The 18,459-nt window shown below is 34.8% G+C and overlaps 3 protein-coding genes across 3 annotated transcripts; all 3 read right to left on the bottom strand.

Moving 5' to 3' along the window:
* Positions 1 to 874: 874 nt before the first annotated feature.
* LOC149374511 (regulator of chromosome condensation-like) lies at positions 875 to 4,318 on the bottom strand. Its single transcript, XM_089592712.1, has 8 exons — positions 4,099 to 4,318; positions 3,819 to 3,947; positions 3,535 to 3,654; positions 3,252 to 3,371; positions 2,722 to 3,098; positions 2,236 to 2,602; positions 1,886 to 2,158; positions 875 to 1,804 (listed from the first exon to the last, which is right to left on the bottom strand). Coding segments are annotated over exons 1-8 (1,560 nt in total). The 5' UTR covers positions 4,100 to 4,318; the 3' UTR covers positions 875 to 1,631.
* Positions 4,319 to 7,630: 3,312 nt separating this feature from the next.
* LOC149374510 (regulator of chromosome condensation-like) lies at positions 7,631 to 11,074 on the bottom strand. Its single transcript, XM_089592722.1, has 8 exons — positions 10,855 to 11,074; positions 10,575 to 10,703; positions 10,291 to 10,410; positions 10,008 to 10,127; positions 9,478 to 9,854; positions 8,992 to 9,358; positions 8,642 to 8,914; positions 7,631 to 8,560 (listed from the first exon to the last, which is right to left on the bottom strand). Coding segments are annotated over exons 1-8 (1,560 nt in total). The 5' UTR covers positions 10,856 to 11,074; the 3' UTR covers positions 7,631 to 8,387.
* Positions 11,075 to 14,387: 3,313 nt separating this feature from the next.
* Positions 14,388 to 17,831, bottom strand: LOC149374509 (regulator of chromosome condensation-like). Its single transcript, XM_089592720.1, has 8 exons — positions 17,612 to 17,831; positions 17,332 to 17,460; positions 17,048 to 17,167; positions 16,765 to 16,884; positions 16,235 to 16,611; positions 15,749 to 16,115; positions 15,399 to 15,671; positions 14,388 to 15,317 (listed from the first exon to the last, which is right to left on the bottom strand). Coding segments are annotated over exons 1-8 (1,560 nt in total). The 5' UTR covers positions 17,613 to 17,831; the 3' UTR covers positions 14,388 to 15,144.
* Between the last annotated feature and the right edge of the window lie 628 nt (positions 17,832 to 18,459).

Genomic DNA, 18,459 nt, shown 5'->3' with positions numbered 1-18,459 from the left:
TTCGTGAGTTGCACAGTCATCCATGACACGCGTTACACGGGGAAAATACTGTTTTTATCAAATCGGCTTGATAAGAACGACAGTTTCCAAGTACAATTAACTAATTGCAGGTAGTTGGTGAAATTTCCGATCGACGAGTTTCAAAATAAAAGAGATAAGGTATATCTGTTTGGATAGTATTGAAATTACTACTTTCGTGAGTTGCACAGTCATCCATGTTATGAAAACATAATACTTTGGAAAATTGTGTATCAGCAACCTGTGGCAGAAAAAAAAAAAAATCTACCTTAAAAAGACACAATTGGATGCAACGTCTTGTACATAATATTTTACTCTTGTAAATAAAAAAAAATCGATCCACAAAAAAACAAATGTTTGATTGATTGTTTATCTTTCTTTTTTCTTCTTGATACATTATTATTCTATTATTTACTATCGACGACCTCATTTTCCTTTCATTTTTACTATATTGAGTTTTTGCTCGCAAGGTGCGTATTAATTATTAGGATAAAAATTTTTTATAATACACTTCATTTGAAAAGTAACAAAATAATAAAGGCTGTAAAAATAATTTTGTGACTTTCAAAAGAGGATTTTATTTTTTTGCAGAATATTACCGTGTATTTCTTTTTCAGGACTTTAAAATAATATATTATTATCATTGATTTAAAATGGATCTTCAGTCAATGATACATGGCTATAATTTCTTTGTAATCAAACTTACACGGTTTTAAAAAAATCATTGCTCGATATAGTAATAAACATATTGACAATGAATAAGAAACATTTTTAATCAGTTTTTAATAAGTTAGCGGAGTATCTTTAAAAAAATGTGGCTCCAACATCAATACGAGAAATGAAACAATAGCTTTATAGTAAAATAATACAAAAAAATTTTATTAAAAATACTATTTTACAAGAGATGGATATTTTCACATCGCAAGGCACAGATTAACATTAACGTCTCAACATCCTTTAAAGAGTCACAAAATGCTAAAAATATAATACCGTACTTTAACCAAAGTACAAATTTTCATTCATTTATGTAAGGGCACAAATAACCGCGTAAATACATCAAAAAAAGATACCGACAAAATAGTCAGATAATATCTAGCTTCTGCACTTAAGATACGATGTTGCTAGTAGTAACAAACAAAATGATAACTGTTGTAAAAATCTTACAATTCAAAATATTGTAACAAGTTCATTAAAATCTTTATACATTTATACAATTAATTACATATGTATACTATCATGGTACTAATCGTGCAGACAACTTATTCAAAGATTTGGGCATGCAGTAGTTGTTACACAAGTCCGTAGTTGACCATAAATAATAAGTAAGAATCGTACGCCTCGAATCAGTAGTAACTTTAGCACCTCACATTATTGTTACGATAAATATGATTATTCACTGTAAATTTCCAAGTCACTAAATTTTTTAAAAATAATAATCACACCAACGTGTATCAAAGCAACAACACACTAAGATGTTCAAATTGACATTTGGTTTTGATACCACTAATTACGTATTTCCATAATAACTAAATATTTAAGTAATCTAGAATTCATTGAAAGAAAAAACTAACTAAAATGTATGTCTTGATCCTAGTTTTGAAATATACAAATAATTATTCGATGCTTTTCTTTGCAAGAATAATAGTATGCTGTCCTCCGCCAGAAACTCGAAGAACCTCAACTTCTTTCACATATTTGGATTCAATTAATCTGGGTTCTAAAATATCGTCTTCTTCTCCAGTACCAAGCTGGCCTTCAGAGCCCATTCCCCAGGCGTATAGTTTTCCTGTAACAAAATTTTCGAGCTTATAGATAAATTTTTACTTTATATAGTGTGATTAGTCGAGAGGTTGTAGTACTTATTTACCGTTTTCTGTTACAGCAAAAGACTGAGCAGTACCAGCTGCAACATCTATGCATTTGGTATTACTTAGTTTGGGTACGAGTACAAGTTCTGTGGCATCTTCACTCATAATGCCAAGACCTAGTCTTCCATACTCTTTCCTTCCCAAAACGTACACTTGCCCTTTATCGTCTAAAGCAATAGTGTGATGCTGTCCCGAGCTAATTTGAACCCATTTACGTCCACTAAACGTATCTGACACTTTAGGGTGGAAGGACTTGTCGCAATTTTTGAGACCTGCAATTGAATACAAAATTAAAAATTAAAATAAGATTGAAATTAAATATTAAAAATTCATACAATACTTAACGTACCAATTTGACCGTAGTTATTTAGGCCAAATACATACAGATTATCCGTATTCGCATCCTTGGCAAAGGTAGCATAGCTACCGGCCCATATGTTTTCAATTTCTACTTTTTTATTTATTTTGAAATAAACTTGATCAGGTGTCAGCAATTTGTTACCACCTCGACCACTGTGTCTATCTGTTTTTCGTTCAGGTAACCGTCCAAGTTGGCCTTGTTCACCGCAACCACAGGTTAAAACTTTTCTGGTATTATCCAGTAAAACCAAGTGGTCGGATCCAGAAGCAATTTTAATGAACTTTTTATTGGATAAAATTTGTACTGGAGCACTTTCTTTGTTTTTCGTCAATAGTCCAAGTGTTCCATGTGAATCCTAAAAATTGTTTCAATTTTAGTAAACAACATACAACTAATTGTACCATCTGTTATTATGTATGAATTTAATGGAAATTGTATGGATTATAACTATGATTTGGGAAATTGATTACTCACCCGAAAGGATCCCCAAACGAAAACTCTTCCGTCCTCCATTAACGCGGCACTGTGCGAGTCTCCTGCCGTCACCTGAATCGCACGTCCAGGTAAATCCACGAGTCCAGGAGTAGCTTCACTGCCCTCGGTTGTGTCTCTACCGAGGGCTCCCTCATCGTTGCAGCCGAACGTGACTACTTTTCCCTCATCCGTGAGGCAAACGTTGTGCATACCACTTCCTGCTATGGAAACCATATTCAGGAAGTGTGGCACTTGAGCAAACCGTGTTTTTTCCAGGATGTCGTCACCCAAGCCAAGTTGGCCTGTGTCTCCTTGACCGCAGGTAAGAATGATACCACTTGTGGTCACTTGACGGAGAAGCTCTTTAACTTTAGGATCTGAAAGTTGTTACTTATTATTAATCGGGGAACACTAGATCATTAAATGTCATCAATGTGGAAACAAGAAAGACTGCATCCACGTTTCATTATGCAAACCACAAAAAGTTCCTGCAATGTGCCTGGAATTTTGCAAAACAAACAATTACGTACCATCATTCTGGAATACCTCAGGCTTCTTTCTTGAGGTTTTAGCCCGTTTCACAGGCATGGCCACGTTGTCTTGCGAATCTGGAGATTTGCGCTTGTTGGTCACTTTTATCTTCAGTGGCCCTGAAAAATTTAATATATCATTATCTAGGGAACACTAGGTTCTTGTAAGTCGTTAATCAATTGAACTATAGAAAGCTGTGTGGAAACACGAAAGACTGCATTTACCTTGCTGCTCATGCAAACCACAGAAAGTTCTTGCAATATGCTTGGAAAAATTACATACCATTATTTTGGGATACTTCAGGCTTCTTTCCGGAGGTTTTAGCCTTTTTCACAGGCATGGCTACGTTGGCTTGCGAATCTGGAGATTTGCGCTTGTTGGTCACTTTTATCTTTAGTGGCCCTGAAAAATGTAATATATCGTTTATCTAGGGAACACTAGGTTCTTGTAATTCGTTAATCAATTGAACTATACAAAGCTGTGTGGAAACACGAAAGACTGCGTTTACCTTGCTGCTCATGCAAACCACAGAAAGTTCCTGCAATATGCTTGGAAAAATTACATACCATTATTTTGGGATACTTCAGGCTTCTTTCCGGAGGTTTTAGCCTTTTTCACAGGCATGGCTACGTTGGCTTGCGAATCCGGAGATTTGCGCTTGTTAGAGGTATTGGTCACTTTTTTTTTCGACGGCACTGTGGAGAACGAAAACAAAATAAATAATTAAGTAACTGTACGACATACTTGAATAAACAAAGTGCCACATGAATTATAGTATCCATGCCTCGGTAAAAGTTAATCGAAATACAAGAAAACGACATAGAAGTAAGTATACCGTTTACGTACTTATTCTTTTTTTTGACAACGACAGAGTTTGCGTTTGCACTGCGATGAACGATGACAGGCACTCTCTCGAGAGGCTTACCGCCAAAACAGTCGGAACGGCTCAACGGATATATATGTCTCAAACAATGCTTTGCTTGCAAGGCACAGCTGGAGCTGAGGTATACTTTGGAATTCAAAGATCTACTGCTTTAACACGTGCTCTGATCGCGTATTTATAGGCACTGCTACTTACACCTACCCCTACTTGACGCATCAATACTCGCCGCCGTCAACCGCCGTCACCGCACGCTACGACCAATGGCGCTCATGGTAGAACGAATGAGCAAACGATCAGCCAATCGCAGGGCTGGACAGGCCACTTTCTCTTTAGTCCAACTCCGTGATTGGCTCAAGTGCAGACCGCCCAAAAGCCGATGAGCTGTCAACTATAGAGGGGATATGTTACTCATGAGGGTATTGGTATAAAACTCATTCGTCAGATGGCGCCACCGTGCTATGTATTTGTTTATTCTCTTAAAAATAATTTAATTCCAAAATTTATTCTCTTTCTCTCCATTGATTTGAATTTTTGCTTTCGCTGTAGATTTAAAATTTAAGACAATGCGAATTCCAATTTTTTAGTATCATATTGGCGATATGACACGTCTTTTACAACATGTAGGACCATTTCACTCAATAACTATTACGATGTGATTCTTCATTTAGTTTTTTTATATCGTTGATGCTGTTAATTATCCAGAAAAGCAAACTAACAATTCAATAGAATGAGCATTTTGTTTAAAAGCTTTATGAGAAAGGATTGACTAAAATCGTTAACCAGTTAAATTAAACATATGTACAGTCATGTTGGTTGCAATATTCCGATATGAATTCAAAATGTATACTCTAGCGCTAATAGAAATTATCGATCTAAATGGAGAATACACGCAAGCAAATTTTAATTGCAAAATAGTATTGAACGTTAAACGTATATAGTGGAAAAAATGGATGTTTCTTCGGAGGAAATTTAAGTTTCTGAAAGGAGCCCAATTTAGAATTCTTCTGGTAACTACTTGATAAGAACGATAGTTTCCAAGTACAATTAACTAATTGCAGGTAGTTGGTGAAATTTCCGGTCGACGAGTTTCAAAATAAAAGAGATAAGGTATATCTGTTTGGATAGTTTTGAAATTTCTACTTTCGTGAGTTGCACAGTCATCCATGACACGCGTTACACGGGGAAAATACTGTTTTTATCAAGTCGGCTTGATAAGAACGAAAGTTTCCAAGTACAATTAACTAATTGCAGGTAGTTGGTGAAATTTCCGATCGACGAGTTTCAAAATAACAGATAATAACAGATATATTTCATGCCAATAAAGATACTATCTATCTTTATTCTCTTTCTCTCCATTAATTTGAATTTTTGCTTCTGCTGTAGGTTTAAGTTTTAAGACAATGCGAATTCCAATTTTTTAGTATCATATTGGCGATATGACACGTCTTTTACAACATGTAGGACCATTTCACTCAATAACTATTACGATGTAATTCTTCATTTAGTTTTTTTATATCGTTGATGCTGTTAATTATCCAGAAAAGCAGACTAACAATTCAATAGAATGAGCATTTTGTTTAAAAGCTTTATGAGAAAGGATTGACTAAAATCGTTAACCAGTTAAATTAAACATATGTACAGTCATGTTGGTTGCAATATTCCGATATGAATTCAAAATGTATACTCTAGCGCTAATAGAAATTATCGATCTAAATGGAGAATACACGCAAGCAAATTTTAATTGCAAAATAGTATTGAACGTTAAACGTATATAGTGGAAAAAATGGATGTTTCTTCGGAGGAAATTTAAGTTTCTGAAAGGAGCCCAATTTAGAATTCTTCTGGTAACTACTTGATAAGAACGATAGTTTCCAAGTACAATTAACTAATTGCAGGTAGTTGGTGAAATTTCCGATCGACGAGTTTCAAAATAACAGATAATAACAGATATATTTCATGCCAATAAAGATACTATCTATCTTTATTCTCTTTCTCTCCATTAATTTGAATTTTTGCTTCTGCTGTAAATTTAAGTTTTAAGACAATGCGAATTCCAATTTTTTAGTATCATATTGGCGATATGACACGTCTTTTACAACATGTAGGACCATTTCACTCAATAACTATTACGATGTAATTCTTCATTTAGTTTTTTTATATCGTTGATGCTGTTAATTATCCAGAAAAGCAGACTAACAATTCAATAGAATGAGCATTTTGTTTGTAAGCTTTATGAGAAAGGATTGACTAAAATCGTTAACCAGTTAAATTAAACATATGTACAGTCATGTTGGTTGCAATATTCCGATATGAATTCAAAATATATACTCTAGCGCTAATAGAAATTATCGATCTAAATGGAGAATACACGCAAGCAAATTTTAATTGCAAAATAGTATTGAACGTTAAACGTATATAGTGGAAAAAATGGATGTTTCTTCGGAGGAAAGTTAAGTTTCTGAAAGGAGCCCAATTTAGAATTCTTCTGGTAACTACTTGATAAGAACGATAGTTTCCAAGTACAATTAACTAATTGCAGGTAGTTGGTGAAATTTCCGATCGACGAGTTTCAAAATAAAAGAGATAAGGTATATCTGTTTGGATAGTTTTGAAATTTCTACTTTCGTGAGTTGCACAGTCATCCATGACACGCGTTACACGGGGAAAATACTGTTTTTATCAAATCGGCTTGATAAGAACGACAGTTTCCAAGTACAATTAACTAATTGCAGGTAGTTGGTGAAATTTCCGATCGACGAGTTTCAAAATAAAAGAGATAAGGTATATCTGTTTGGATAGTATTGAAATTACTACTTTCGTGAGTTGCACAGTCATCCATGTTATGAAAACATAATACTTTGGAAAATTGTGTATCAGCAACCTGTGGCAGAAAAAAAAAAAATCTACCTTAAAAAGACACAATTGGATGCAACGTCTTGTACATAATATTTTACTCTTGTAAATAAAAAAAAATCGATCCACAAAAAAACAAATGTTTGATTGATTGTTTATCTTTCTTTTTTCTTCTTGATACATTATTATTCTATTATTTACTATCGACGACCTCATTTTCCTTTCATTTTTACTATATTGAGTTTTTGCTCGCAAGGTGCGTATTAATTATTAGGATAAAAATTTTTTATAATACACTTTATTTGAAAAGTAACAAAATAATAAAGGCTGTAAAAATAATTTTGTGACTTTCAAAAGAGGATTTTATTTTTTTGCAGAATATTACCGTGTATTTCTTTTTCAGGACTTTAAAATAATATATTATTATCATTGATTTAAAATGGATCTTCAGTCAATGATACATGGCTATAATTTCTTTGTAATCAAACTTACACGGTTTTAAAAAAATCATTGCTCGATATAGTAATAAACATATTGACAATGAATAAGAAACATTTTTAATCAGTTTTTAATAAGTTAGCGGAGTATCTTTAAAAAAATGTGGCTCCAACATCAATACGAGAAATGAAACAATAGCTTTATAGTAAAATAATACAAAAAAATTTTATTAAAAATACTATTTTACAAGAGATGGATATTTTCACATCGCAAGGCACAGATTAACATTAACGTCTCAACATCCTTTAAAGAGTCACAAAATGCTAAAAATATAATACCGTACTTTAACCAAAGTACAAATTTTCATTCATTTATGTAAGGGCACAAATAACCGCGTAAATACATCAAAAAAAGATACCGACAAAATAGTCAGATAATATCTAGCTTCTGCACTTAAGATACGATGTTGCTAGTAGTAACAAACAAAATGATAACTGTTGTAAAAATCTTACAATTCAAAATATTGTAACAAGTTCATTAAAATCTTTATACATTTATACAATTAATTACATATGTATACTATCATGGTACTAATCGTGCAGACAACTTATTCAAAGATTTGGGCATGCAGTAGTTGTTACACAAGTCCGTAGTTGACCATAAATAATAAGTAAGAATCGTACGCCTCGAATCAGTAGTAACTTTAGCACCTCACATTATTGTTACGATAAATATGATTATTCACTGTAAATTTCCAAGTCACTAAATTTTTTAAAAATAATAATCACACCAACGTGTATCAAAGCAACAACACACTAAGATGTTCAAATTGACATTTGGTTTTGATACCACTAATTACGTATTTCCATAATAACTAAATATTTAAGTAATCTAGAATTCATTGAAAGAAAAAACTAACTAAAATGTATGTCTTGATCCTAGTTTTGAAATATACAAATAATTATTCGATGCTTTTCTTTGCAAGAATAATAGTATGCTGTCCTCCGCCAGAAACTCGAAGAACCTCAACTTCTTTCACATATTTGGATTCAATTAATCTGGGTTCTAAAATATCGTCTTCTTCTCCAGTACCAAGCTGGCCTTCAGAGCCCATTCCCCAGGCGTATAGTTTTCCTGTAACAAAATTTTCGAGCTTATAGATAAATTTTTACTTTATATAGTGTGATTAGTCGAGAGGTTGTAGTACTTATTTACCGTTTTCTGTTACAGCAAAAGACTGAGCAGTACCAGCTGCAACATCTATGCATTTGGTATTACTTAGTTTGGGTACGAGTACAAGTTCTGTGGCATCTTCACTCATAATGCCAAGACCTAGTCTTCCATACTCTTTCCTTCCCAAAACGTACACTTGCCCTTTATCGTCTAAAGCAATAGTGTGATGCTGTCCCGAGCTAATTTGAACCCATTTACGTCCACTAAACGTATCTGACACTTTAGGGTGGAAGGACTTGTCGCAATTTTTGAGACCTGCAATTGAATACAAAATTAAAAATTAAAATAAGATTGAAATTAAATATTAAAAACTCATACAATACTTAACGTACCAATTTGACCGTAGTTATTTAGGCCAAATACATACAGATTATCCGTATTCGCATCCTTGGCAAAGGTAGCATAGCTACCGGCCCATATGTTTTCAATTTCTACTTTTTTATTTATTTTGAAATAAACTTGATCAGGTGTCAGCAATTTGTTACCACCTCGACCACTGTGTCTATCGGTTTTTCGTTCAGGTAACCGTCCAAGTTGGCCCTGCTCACCGCAACCACAGGTTAAAACTTTTCTGGTATTATCCAGTAAAACTAAGTGGTCGGATCCAGAAGCAATTTTAATGAACTTTTTATTGGATAAAATTTGTACTGGAGCACTTTCTTTGTTTTTCGTCAATAGTCCAAGTGTTCCATGTGAATCCTAAAAATTGTTTCAATTTTAGTAAACAACATACAACTAATTGTACCATCTGTTATTATGTATGAATTTAATGGAAATTGTATGGATTATAACTATGATTTGGGAAATTGATTACTCACCCGAAAGGATCCCCAAACGAAAACTCTTCCGTCCTCCATTAACGCGGCACTGTGCGAGTCTCCTGCCGTCACCTGAATCGCACGTCCAGGTAAATCCACGAGTCCAGGAGTAGCTTCACTGCCCTCGGTTGTGTCTCTACCGAGGGCTCCCTCATCGTTGCAGCCGAACGTGACTACTTTTCCCTCATCCGTGAGGCAAACGTTGTGCATACCACTTCCTGCTATGGAAACCATATTCAGGAAGTGTGGCACTTGAGCAAACCGTGTTTTTTCCAGGATGTCGTCACCCAAGCCAAGTTGGCCTGTGTCTCCTTGACCGCAGGTAAGAATGATACCACTTGTGGTCACTTGACGGAGAAGCTCTTTAACTTTAGGATCTGAAAGTTGTTACTTATTATTAATCGGGGAACACTAGATCATTAAATGTCATCAATGTGGAAACAAGAAAGACTGCATCCACGTTTCATTATGCAAACCACAAAAAGTTCCTGCAATGTGCCTGGAATTTTGCAAAACAAACAATTACGTACCATCATTCTGGAATACCTCAGGCTTCTTTCTTGAGGTTTTAGCCCGTTTCACAGGCATGGCCACGTTGTCTTGCGAATCTGGAGATTTGCGCTTGTTGGTCACTTTTATCTTCAGTGGCCCTGAAAAATTTAATATATCATTATCTAGGGAACACTAGGTTCTTGTAAGTCGTTAATCAATTGAACTATAGAAAGCTGTGTGGAAACACGAAAGACTGCATTTACCTTGCTGCTCATGCAAACCACAGAAAGTTCCTGCAATATGCTTGGAAAAATTACATACCATTATTTTGGGATACTTCAGGCTTCTTTCCGGAGGTTTTAGCCTTTTTCACAGGCATGGCTACGTTGGCTTGCGAATCTGGAGATTTGCGCTTGTTGGTCACTTTTATCTTTAGTGGCCCTGAAAAATGTAATATATCGTTTATCTAGGGAACACTAGGTTCTTGTAATTCGTTAATCAATTGAACTATACAAAGCTGTGTGGAAACACGAAAGACTGCGTTTACCTTGCTGCTCATGCAAACCACAGAAAGTTCCTGCAATATGCTTGGAAAAATTACATACCATTATTTTGGGATACTTCAGGCTTCTTTCCGGAGGTTTTAGCCTTTTTCACAGGCATGGCTACGTTGGCTTGCGAATCCGGAGATTTGCGCTTGTTAGAGGTATTGGTCACTTTTTTTTTCGACGGCACTGTGGAGAACGAAAACAAAATAAATAATTAAGTAACTGTACGACATACTTGAATAAACAAAGTGCCACATGAATTATAGTATCCATGCCTCGGTAAAAGTTAATCGAAATACAAGAAAACGACATAGAAGTAAGTATACCGTTTACGTACTTATTCTTTTTTTTGACAACGACAGAGTTTGCGTTTGCACTGCGATGAACGATGACAGGCACTCTCTCGAGAGGCTTACCGCCAAAACAGTCGGAACGGCTCAACGGATATATATGTCTCAAACAATGCTTTGCTTGCAAGGCACAGCTGGAGCTGAGGTATACTTTGGAATTCAAAGATCTACTGCTTTAACACGTGCTCTGATCGCGTATTTATAGGCACTGCTACTTACACCTACCCCTACTTGACGCATCAATACTCGCCGCCGTCAACCGCCGTCACCGCACGCTACGACCAATGGCGCTCATGGTAGAACGAATGAGCAAACGATCAGCCAATCGCAGGGCTGGACAGGCCACTTTCTCTTTAGTCCAACTCCGTGATTGGCTCAAGTGCAGACCGCCCAAAAGCCGATGAGCTGTCAACTATAGAGGGGATATGTTACTCATGAGGGTATTGGTATAAAACTCATTCGTCAGATGGCGCCACCGTGCTATGTATTTGTTTATTCTCTTAAAAATAATTTAATTCCAAAATTTATTCTCTTTCTCTCCATTGATTTGAATTTTTGCTTTCGCTGTAGATTTAAAATTTAAGACAATGCGAATTCCAATTTTTTAGTATCATATTGGCGATATGACACGTCTTTTACAACATGTAGGACCATTTCACTCAATAACTATTACGATGTGATTCTTCATTTAGTTTTTTTATATCGTTGATGCTGTTAATTATCCAGAAAAGCAAACTAACAATTCAATAGAATGAGCATTTTGTTTAAAAGCTTTATGAGAAAGGATTGACTAAAATCGTTAACCAGTTAAATTAAACATATGTACAGTCATGTTGGTTGCAATATTCCGATATGAATTCAAAATGTATACTCTAGCGCTAATAGAAATTATCGATCTAAATGGAGAATACACGCAAGCAAATTTTAATTGCAAAATAGTATTGAACGTTAAACGTATATAGTGGAAAAAATGGATGTTTCTTCGGAGGAAATTTAAGTTTCTGAAAGGAGCCCAATTTAGAATTCTTCTGGTAACTACTTGATAAGAACGATAGTTTCCAAGTACAATTAACTAATTGCAGGTAGTTGGTGAAATTTCCGGTCGACGAGTTTCAAAATAAAAGAGATAAGGTATATCTGTTTGGATAGTTTTGAAATTTCTACTTTCGTGAGTTGCACAGTCATCCATGACACGCGTTACACGGGGAAAATACTGTTTTTATCAAGTCGGCTTGATAAGAACGAAAGTTTCCAAGTACAATTAACTAATTGCAGGTAGTTGGTGAAATTTCCGATCGACGAGTTTCAAAATAACAGATAATAACAGATATATTTCATGCCAATAAAGATACTATCTATCTTTATTCTCTTTCTCTCCATTAATTTGAATTTTTGCTTCTGCTGTAGGTTTAAGTTTTAAGACAATGCGAATTCCAATTTTTTAGTATCATATTGGCGATATGACACGTCTTTTACAACATGTAGGACCATTTCACTCAATAACTATTACGATGTAATTCTTCATTTAGTTTTTTTATATCGTTGATGCTGTTAATTATCCAGAAAAGCAGACTAACAATTCAATAGAATGAGCATTTTGTTTAAAAGCTTTATGAGAAAGGATTGACTAAAATCGTTAACCAGTTAAATTAAACATATGTACAGTCATGTTGGTTGCAATATTCCGATATGAATTCAAAATGTATACTCTAGCGCTAATAGAAATTATCGATCTAAATGGAGAATACACGCAAGCAAATTTTAATTGCAAAATAGTATTGAACGTTAAACGTATATAGTGGAAAAAATGGATGTTTCTTCGGAGGAAATTTAAGTTTCTGAAAGGAGCCCAATTTAGAATTCTTCTGGTAACTACTTGATAAGAACGATAGTTTCCAAGTACAATTAACTAATTGCAGGTAGTTGGTGAAATTTCCGATCGACGAGTTTCAAAATAACAGATAATAACAGATATATTTCATGCCAATAAAGATACTATCTATCTTTATTCTCTTTCTCTCCATTAATTTGAATTTTTGCTTCTGCTGTAAATTTAAGTTTTAAGACAATGCGAATTCCAATTTTTTAGTATCATATTGGCGATATGACACGTCTTTTACAACATGTAGGACCATTTCACTCAATAACTATTACGATGTAATTCTTCATTTAGTTTTTTTATATCGTTGATGCTGTTAATTATCCAGAAAAGCAGACTAACAATTCAATAGAATGAGCATTTTGTTTGTAAGCTTTATGAGAAAGGATTGACTAAAATCGTTAACCAGTTAAATTAAACATATGTACAGTCATGTTGGTTGCAATATTCCGATATGAATTCAAAATATATACTCTAGCGCTAATAGAAATTATCGATCTAAATGGAGAATACACGCAAGCAAATTTTAATTGCAAAATAGTATTGAACGTTAAACGTATATAGTGGAAAAAATGGATGTTTCTTCGGAGGAAAGTTAAGTTTCTGAAAGGAGCCCAATTTAGAATTCTTCTGGTAACTACTTGATAAGAACGATAGTTTCCAAGTACAATTAACTAATTGCAGGTAGTTGGTGAAATTTCCGATCGACGAGTTTCAAAATAAAAGAGATAAGGTATATCTGTTTGGATAGTTTTGAAATTTCTACTTTCGTGAGTTGCACAGTCATCCATGACACGCGTTACACGGGGAAAATACTGTTTTTATCAAATCGGCTTGATAAGAACGACAGTTTCCAAGTACAATTAACTAATTGCAGGTAGTTGGTGAAATTTCCGATCGACGAGTTTCAAAATAAAAGAGATAAGGTATATCTGTTTGGATAGTATTGAAATTACTACTTTCGTGAGTTGCACAGTCATCCATGTTATGAAAACATAATACTTTGGAAAATTGTGTATCAGCAACCTGTGGCAGAAAAAAAAAAAAATCTACCTTAAAAAGACACAATTGGATGCAACGTCTTGTACATAATATTTTACTCTTGTAAATAAAAAAAAATCGATCCACAAAAAAACAAATGTTTGATTGATTGTTTATCTTTCTTTTTTCTTCTTGATACATTATTATTCTATTATTTACTATCGACGACCTCATTTTCCTTTCATTTTTACTATATTGAGTTTTTGCTCGCAAGGTGCGTATTAATTATTAGGATAAAAATTTTTTATAATACACTTTATTTGAAAAGTAACAAAATAATAAAGGCTGTAAAAATAATTTTGTGACTTTCAAAAGAGGATTTTATTTTTTTGCAGAATATTACCGTGTATTTCTTTTTCAGGACTTTAAAATAATATATTATTATCATTGATTTAAAATGGATCTTCAGTCAATGATACATGGCTATAATTTCTTTGTAATCAAACTTACACGGTTTTAAAAAAATCATTGCTCGATATAGTAATAAACATATTGACAATGAATAAGAAACATTTTTAATCAGTTTTTAATAAGTTAGCGGAGTATCTTTAAAAAAATGTGGCTCCAACATCAATACGAGAAATGAAACAATAGCTTTATAGTAAAATAATACAAAAAAATTTTATTAAAAATACTATTTTACAAGAGATGGATATTTTCACATCGCAAGGCACAGATTAACATTAACGTCTCAACATCCTTTAAAGAGTCACAAAATGCTAAAAATATAATACCGTACTTTAACCAAAGTACAAATTTTCATTCATTTATGTAAGGGCACAAATAACCGCGTAAATACATCAAAAAAAGATACCGACAAAATAGTCAGATAATATCTAGCTTCTGCACTTAAGATACGATGTTGCTAGTAGTAACAAACAAAATGATAACTGTTGTAAAAATCTTACAATTCAAAATATTGTAACAAGTTCATTAAAATCTTTATACATTTATACAATTAATTACATATGTATACTATCATGGTACTAATCGTGCAGACAACTTATTCAAAGATTTGGGCATGCAGTAGTTGTTACACAAGTCCGTAGTTGACCATAAATAATAAGTAAGAATCGTACGCCTCGAATCAGTAGTAACTTTAGCACCTCACATTATTGTTACGATAAATATGATTATTCACTGTAAATTTCCAAGTCACTAAATTTTTTAAAAATAATAATCACACCAACGTGTATCAAAGCAACAACACACTAAGATGTTCAAATTGACATTTGGTTTTGATACCACTAATTACGTATTTCCATAATAACTAAATATTTAAGTAATCTAGAATTCATTGAAAGAAAAAACTAACTAAAATGTATGTCTTGATCCTAGTTTTGAAATATACAAATAATTATTCGATGCTTTTCTTTGCAAGAATAATAGTATGCTGTCCTCCGCCAGAAACTCGAAGAACCTCAACTTCTTTCACATATTTGGATTCAATTAATCTGGGTTCTAAAATATCGTCTTCTTCTCCAGTACCAAGCTGGCCTTCAGAGCCCATTCCCCAGGCGTATAGTTTTCCTGTAACAAAATTTTCGAGCTTATAGATAAATTTTTACTTTATATAGTGTGATTAGTCGAGAGGTTGTAGTACTTATTTACCGTTTTCTGTTACAGCAAAAGACTGAGCAGTACCAGCTGCAACATCTATGCATTTGGTATTACTTAGTTTGGGTACGAGTACAAGTTCTGTGGCATCTTCACTCATAATGCCAAGACCTAGTCTTCCATACTCTTTCCTTCCCAAAACGTACACTTGCCCTTTATCGTCTAAAGCAATAGTGTGATGCTGTCCCGAGCTAATTTGAACCCATTTACGTCCACTAAACGTATCTGACACTTTAGGGTGGAAGGACTTGTCGCAATTTTTGAGACCTGCAATTGAATACAAAATTAAAAATTAAAATAAGATTGAAATTAAATATTAAAAACTCATACAATACTTAACGTACCAATTTGACCGTAGTTATTTAGGCCAAATACATACAGATTATCCGTATTCGCATCCTTGGCAAAGGTAGCATAGCTACCGGCCCATATGTTTTCAATTTCTACTTTTTTATTTATTTTGAAATAAACTTGATCAGGTGTCAGCAATTTGTTACCACCTCGACCACTGTGTCTATCGGTTTTTCGTTCAGGTAACCGTCCAAGTTGGCCCTGCTCACCGCAACCACAGGTTAAAACTTTTCTGGTATTATCCAGTAAAACTAAGTGGTCGGATCCAGAAGCAATTTTAATGAACTTTTTATTGGATAAAATTTGTACTGGAGCACTTTCTTTGTTTTTCGTCAATAGTCCAAGTGTTCCATGTGAATCCTAAAAATTGTTTCAATTTTAGTAAACAACATACAACTAATTGTACCATCTGTTATTATGTATGAATTTAATGGAAATTGTATGGATTATAACTATGATTTGGGAAATTGATTACTCACCCGAAAGGATCCCCAAACGAAAACTCTTCCGTCCTCCATTAACGCGGCACTGTGCGAGTCTCCTGCCGTCACCTGAATCGCACGTCCAGGTAAATCCACGAGTCCAGGAGTAGCTTCACTGCCCTCGGTTGTGTCTCTACCGAGGGCTCCCTCATCGTTGCAGCCGAACGTGACTACTTTTCCCTCATCCGTGAGGCAAACGTTGTGCATACCACTTCCTGCTATGGAAACCATATTCAGGAAGTGTGGCACTTGAGCAAACCGTGTTTTTTCCAGGATGTCGTCACCCAAGCCAAGTTGGCCTGTGTCTCCTTGACCGCAGGTAAGAATGATACCACTTGTGGTCACTTGACGGAGAAGCTCTTTAACTTTAGGATCTGAAAGTTGTTACTTATTATTAATCGGGGAACACTAGATCATTAAATGTCATCAATGTGGAAACAAGAAAGACTGCATCCACGTTTCATTATGCAAACCACAAAAAGTTCCTGCAATGTGCCTGGAATTTTGCAAAACAAACAATTACGTACCATCATTCTGGAATACCTCAGGCTTCTTTCTTGAGGTTTTAGCCCGTTTCACAGGCATGGCCACGTTGTCTTGCGAATCTGGAGATTTGCGCTTGTTGGTCACTTTTATCTTCAGTGGCCCTGAAAAATTTAATATATCATTATCTAGGGAACACTAGGTTCTTGTAAGTCGTTAATCAATTGAACTATAGAAAGCTGTGTGGAAACACGAAAGACTGCATTTACCTTGCTGCTCATGCAAACCACAGAAAGTTCTTGCAATATGCTTGGAAAAATTACATACCATTATTTTGGGATACTTCAGGCTTCTTTCCGGAGGTTTTAGCCTTTTTCACAGGCATGGCTACGTTGGCTTGCGAATCTGGAGATTTGCGCTTGTTGGTCACTTTTATCTTTAGTGGCCCTGAAAAATGTAATATATCGTTTATCTAGGGAACACTAGGTTCTTGTAATTCGTTAATCAATTGAACTATACAAAGCTGTGTGGAAACACGAAAGACTGCGTTTACCTTGCTGCTCATGCAAACCACAGAAAGTTCCTGCAATATGCTTGGAAAAATTACATACCATTATTTTGGGATACTTCAGGCTTCTTTCCGGAGGTTTTAGCCTTTTTCACAGGCATGGCTACGTTGGCTTGCGAATCCGGAGATTTGCGCTTGTTAGAGGTATTGGTCACTTTTTTTTTCGACGGCACTGTGGAGAACGAAAACAAAATAAATAATTAAGTAACTGTACGACATACTTGAATAAACAAAGTGCCACATGAATTATAGTATCCATGCCTCGGTAAAAGTTAATCGAAATACAAGAAAACGACATAGAAGTAAGTATACCGTTTACGTACTTATTCTTTTTTTTGACAACGACAGAGTTTGCGTTTGCACTGCGATGAACGATGACAGGCACTCTCTCGAGAGGCTTACCGCCAAAACAGTCGGAACGGCTCAACGGATATATATGTCTCAAACAATGCTTTGCTTGCAAGGCACAGCTGGAGCTGAGGTATACTTTGGAATTCAAAGATCTACTGCTTTAACACGTGCTCTGATCGCGTATTTATAGGCACTGCTACTTACACCTACCCCTACTTGACGCATCAATACTCGCCGCCGTCAACCGCCGTCACCGCACGCTACGACCAATGGCGCTCATGGTAGAACGAATGAGCAAACGATCAGCCAATCGCAGGGCTGGACAGGCCACTTTCTCTTTAGTCCAACTCCGTGATTGGCTCAAGTGCAGACCGCCCAAAAGCCGATGAGCTGTCAACTATAGAGGGGATATGTTACTCATGAGGGTATTGGTATAAAACTCATTCGTCAGATGGCGCCACCGTGCTATGTATTTGTTTATTCTCTTAAAAATAATTTAATTCCAAAATTTATTCTCTTTCTCTCCATTGATTTGAATTTTTGCTTTCGCTGTAGATTTAAAATTTAAGACAATGCGAATTCCAATTTTTTAGTATCATATTGGCGATATGACACGTCTTTTACAACATGTAGGACCATTTCACTCAATAACTATTACGATGTGATTCTTCATTTAGTTTTTTTATATCGTTGATGCTGTTAATTATCCAGAAAAGCAAACTAACAATTCAATAGAATGAGCATTTTGTTTAAAAGCTTTATGAGAAAGGATTGACTAAAATCGTTAACCAGTTAAATTAAACATATGTACAGTCATGTT

Source organism: Copidosoma floridanum, unplaced genomic scaffold (genome assembly GCF_036245765.1).
Source record: "Copidosoma floridanum isolate Cflo_tuat_1 unplaced genomic scaffold, Cflo_Japanese_pri ptg000019l, whole genome shotgun sequence".
Taxonomy (NCBI): Eukaryota; Metazoa; Arthropoda; class Insecta; order Hymenoptera; family Encyrtidae; genus Copidosoma; species Copidosoma floridanum.
This window is presented reverse-complemented; position numbering and strand designations above follow the sequence as displayed.

What these genes read in the sequence shown, in the direction of transcription:
- LOC149374511 (XM_089592712.1), bottom strand. An exon ending in TGAAGTATCCCAAAATAATG is followed by an intron (nt 3,372 to 3,534) that starts GTATGTAATTTT and finishes TAAATTTTTCAG; the next exon opens with GGCCACTGAAGATAAAAGTG. An exon ending in TCGTTTGGGGATCCTTTCGG is followed by an intron (nt 2,603 to 2,721) that starts GTGAGTAATCAA and finishes AACAATTTTTAG; the next exon opens with GATTCACATGGAACACTTGG.
- LOC149374510 (XM_089592722.1), bottom strand. An exon ending in TGAGGTATTCCAGAATGATG is followed by an intron (nt 9,855 to 10,007) that starts GTACGTAATTGT and finishes AACAACTTTCAG; the next exon opens with ATCCTAAAGTTAAAGAGCTT. An exon ending in TTTTGCTGTAACAGAAAACG is followed by an intron (nt 8,561 to 8,641) that starts GTAAATAAGTAC and finishes ATTTTGTTACAG; the next exon opens with GAAAACTATACGCCTGGGGA.
- LOC149374509 (XM_089592720.1), bottom strand. An exon ending in TGAGGTATTCCAGAATGATG is followed by an intron (nt 16,612 to 16,764) that starts GTACGTAATTGT and finishes AACAACTTTCAG; the next exon opens with ATCCTAAAGTTAAAGAGCTT. An exon ending in AAATAACTACGGTCAAATTG is followed by an intron (nt 15,672 to 15,748) that starts GTACGTTAAGTA and finishes ATTCAATTGCAG; the next exon opens with GTCTCAAAAATTGCGACAAG.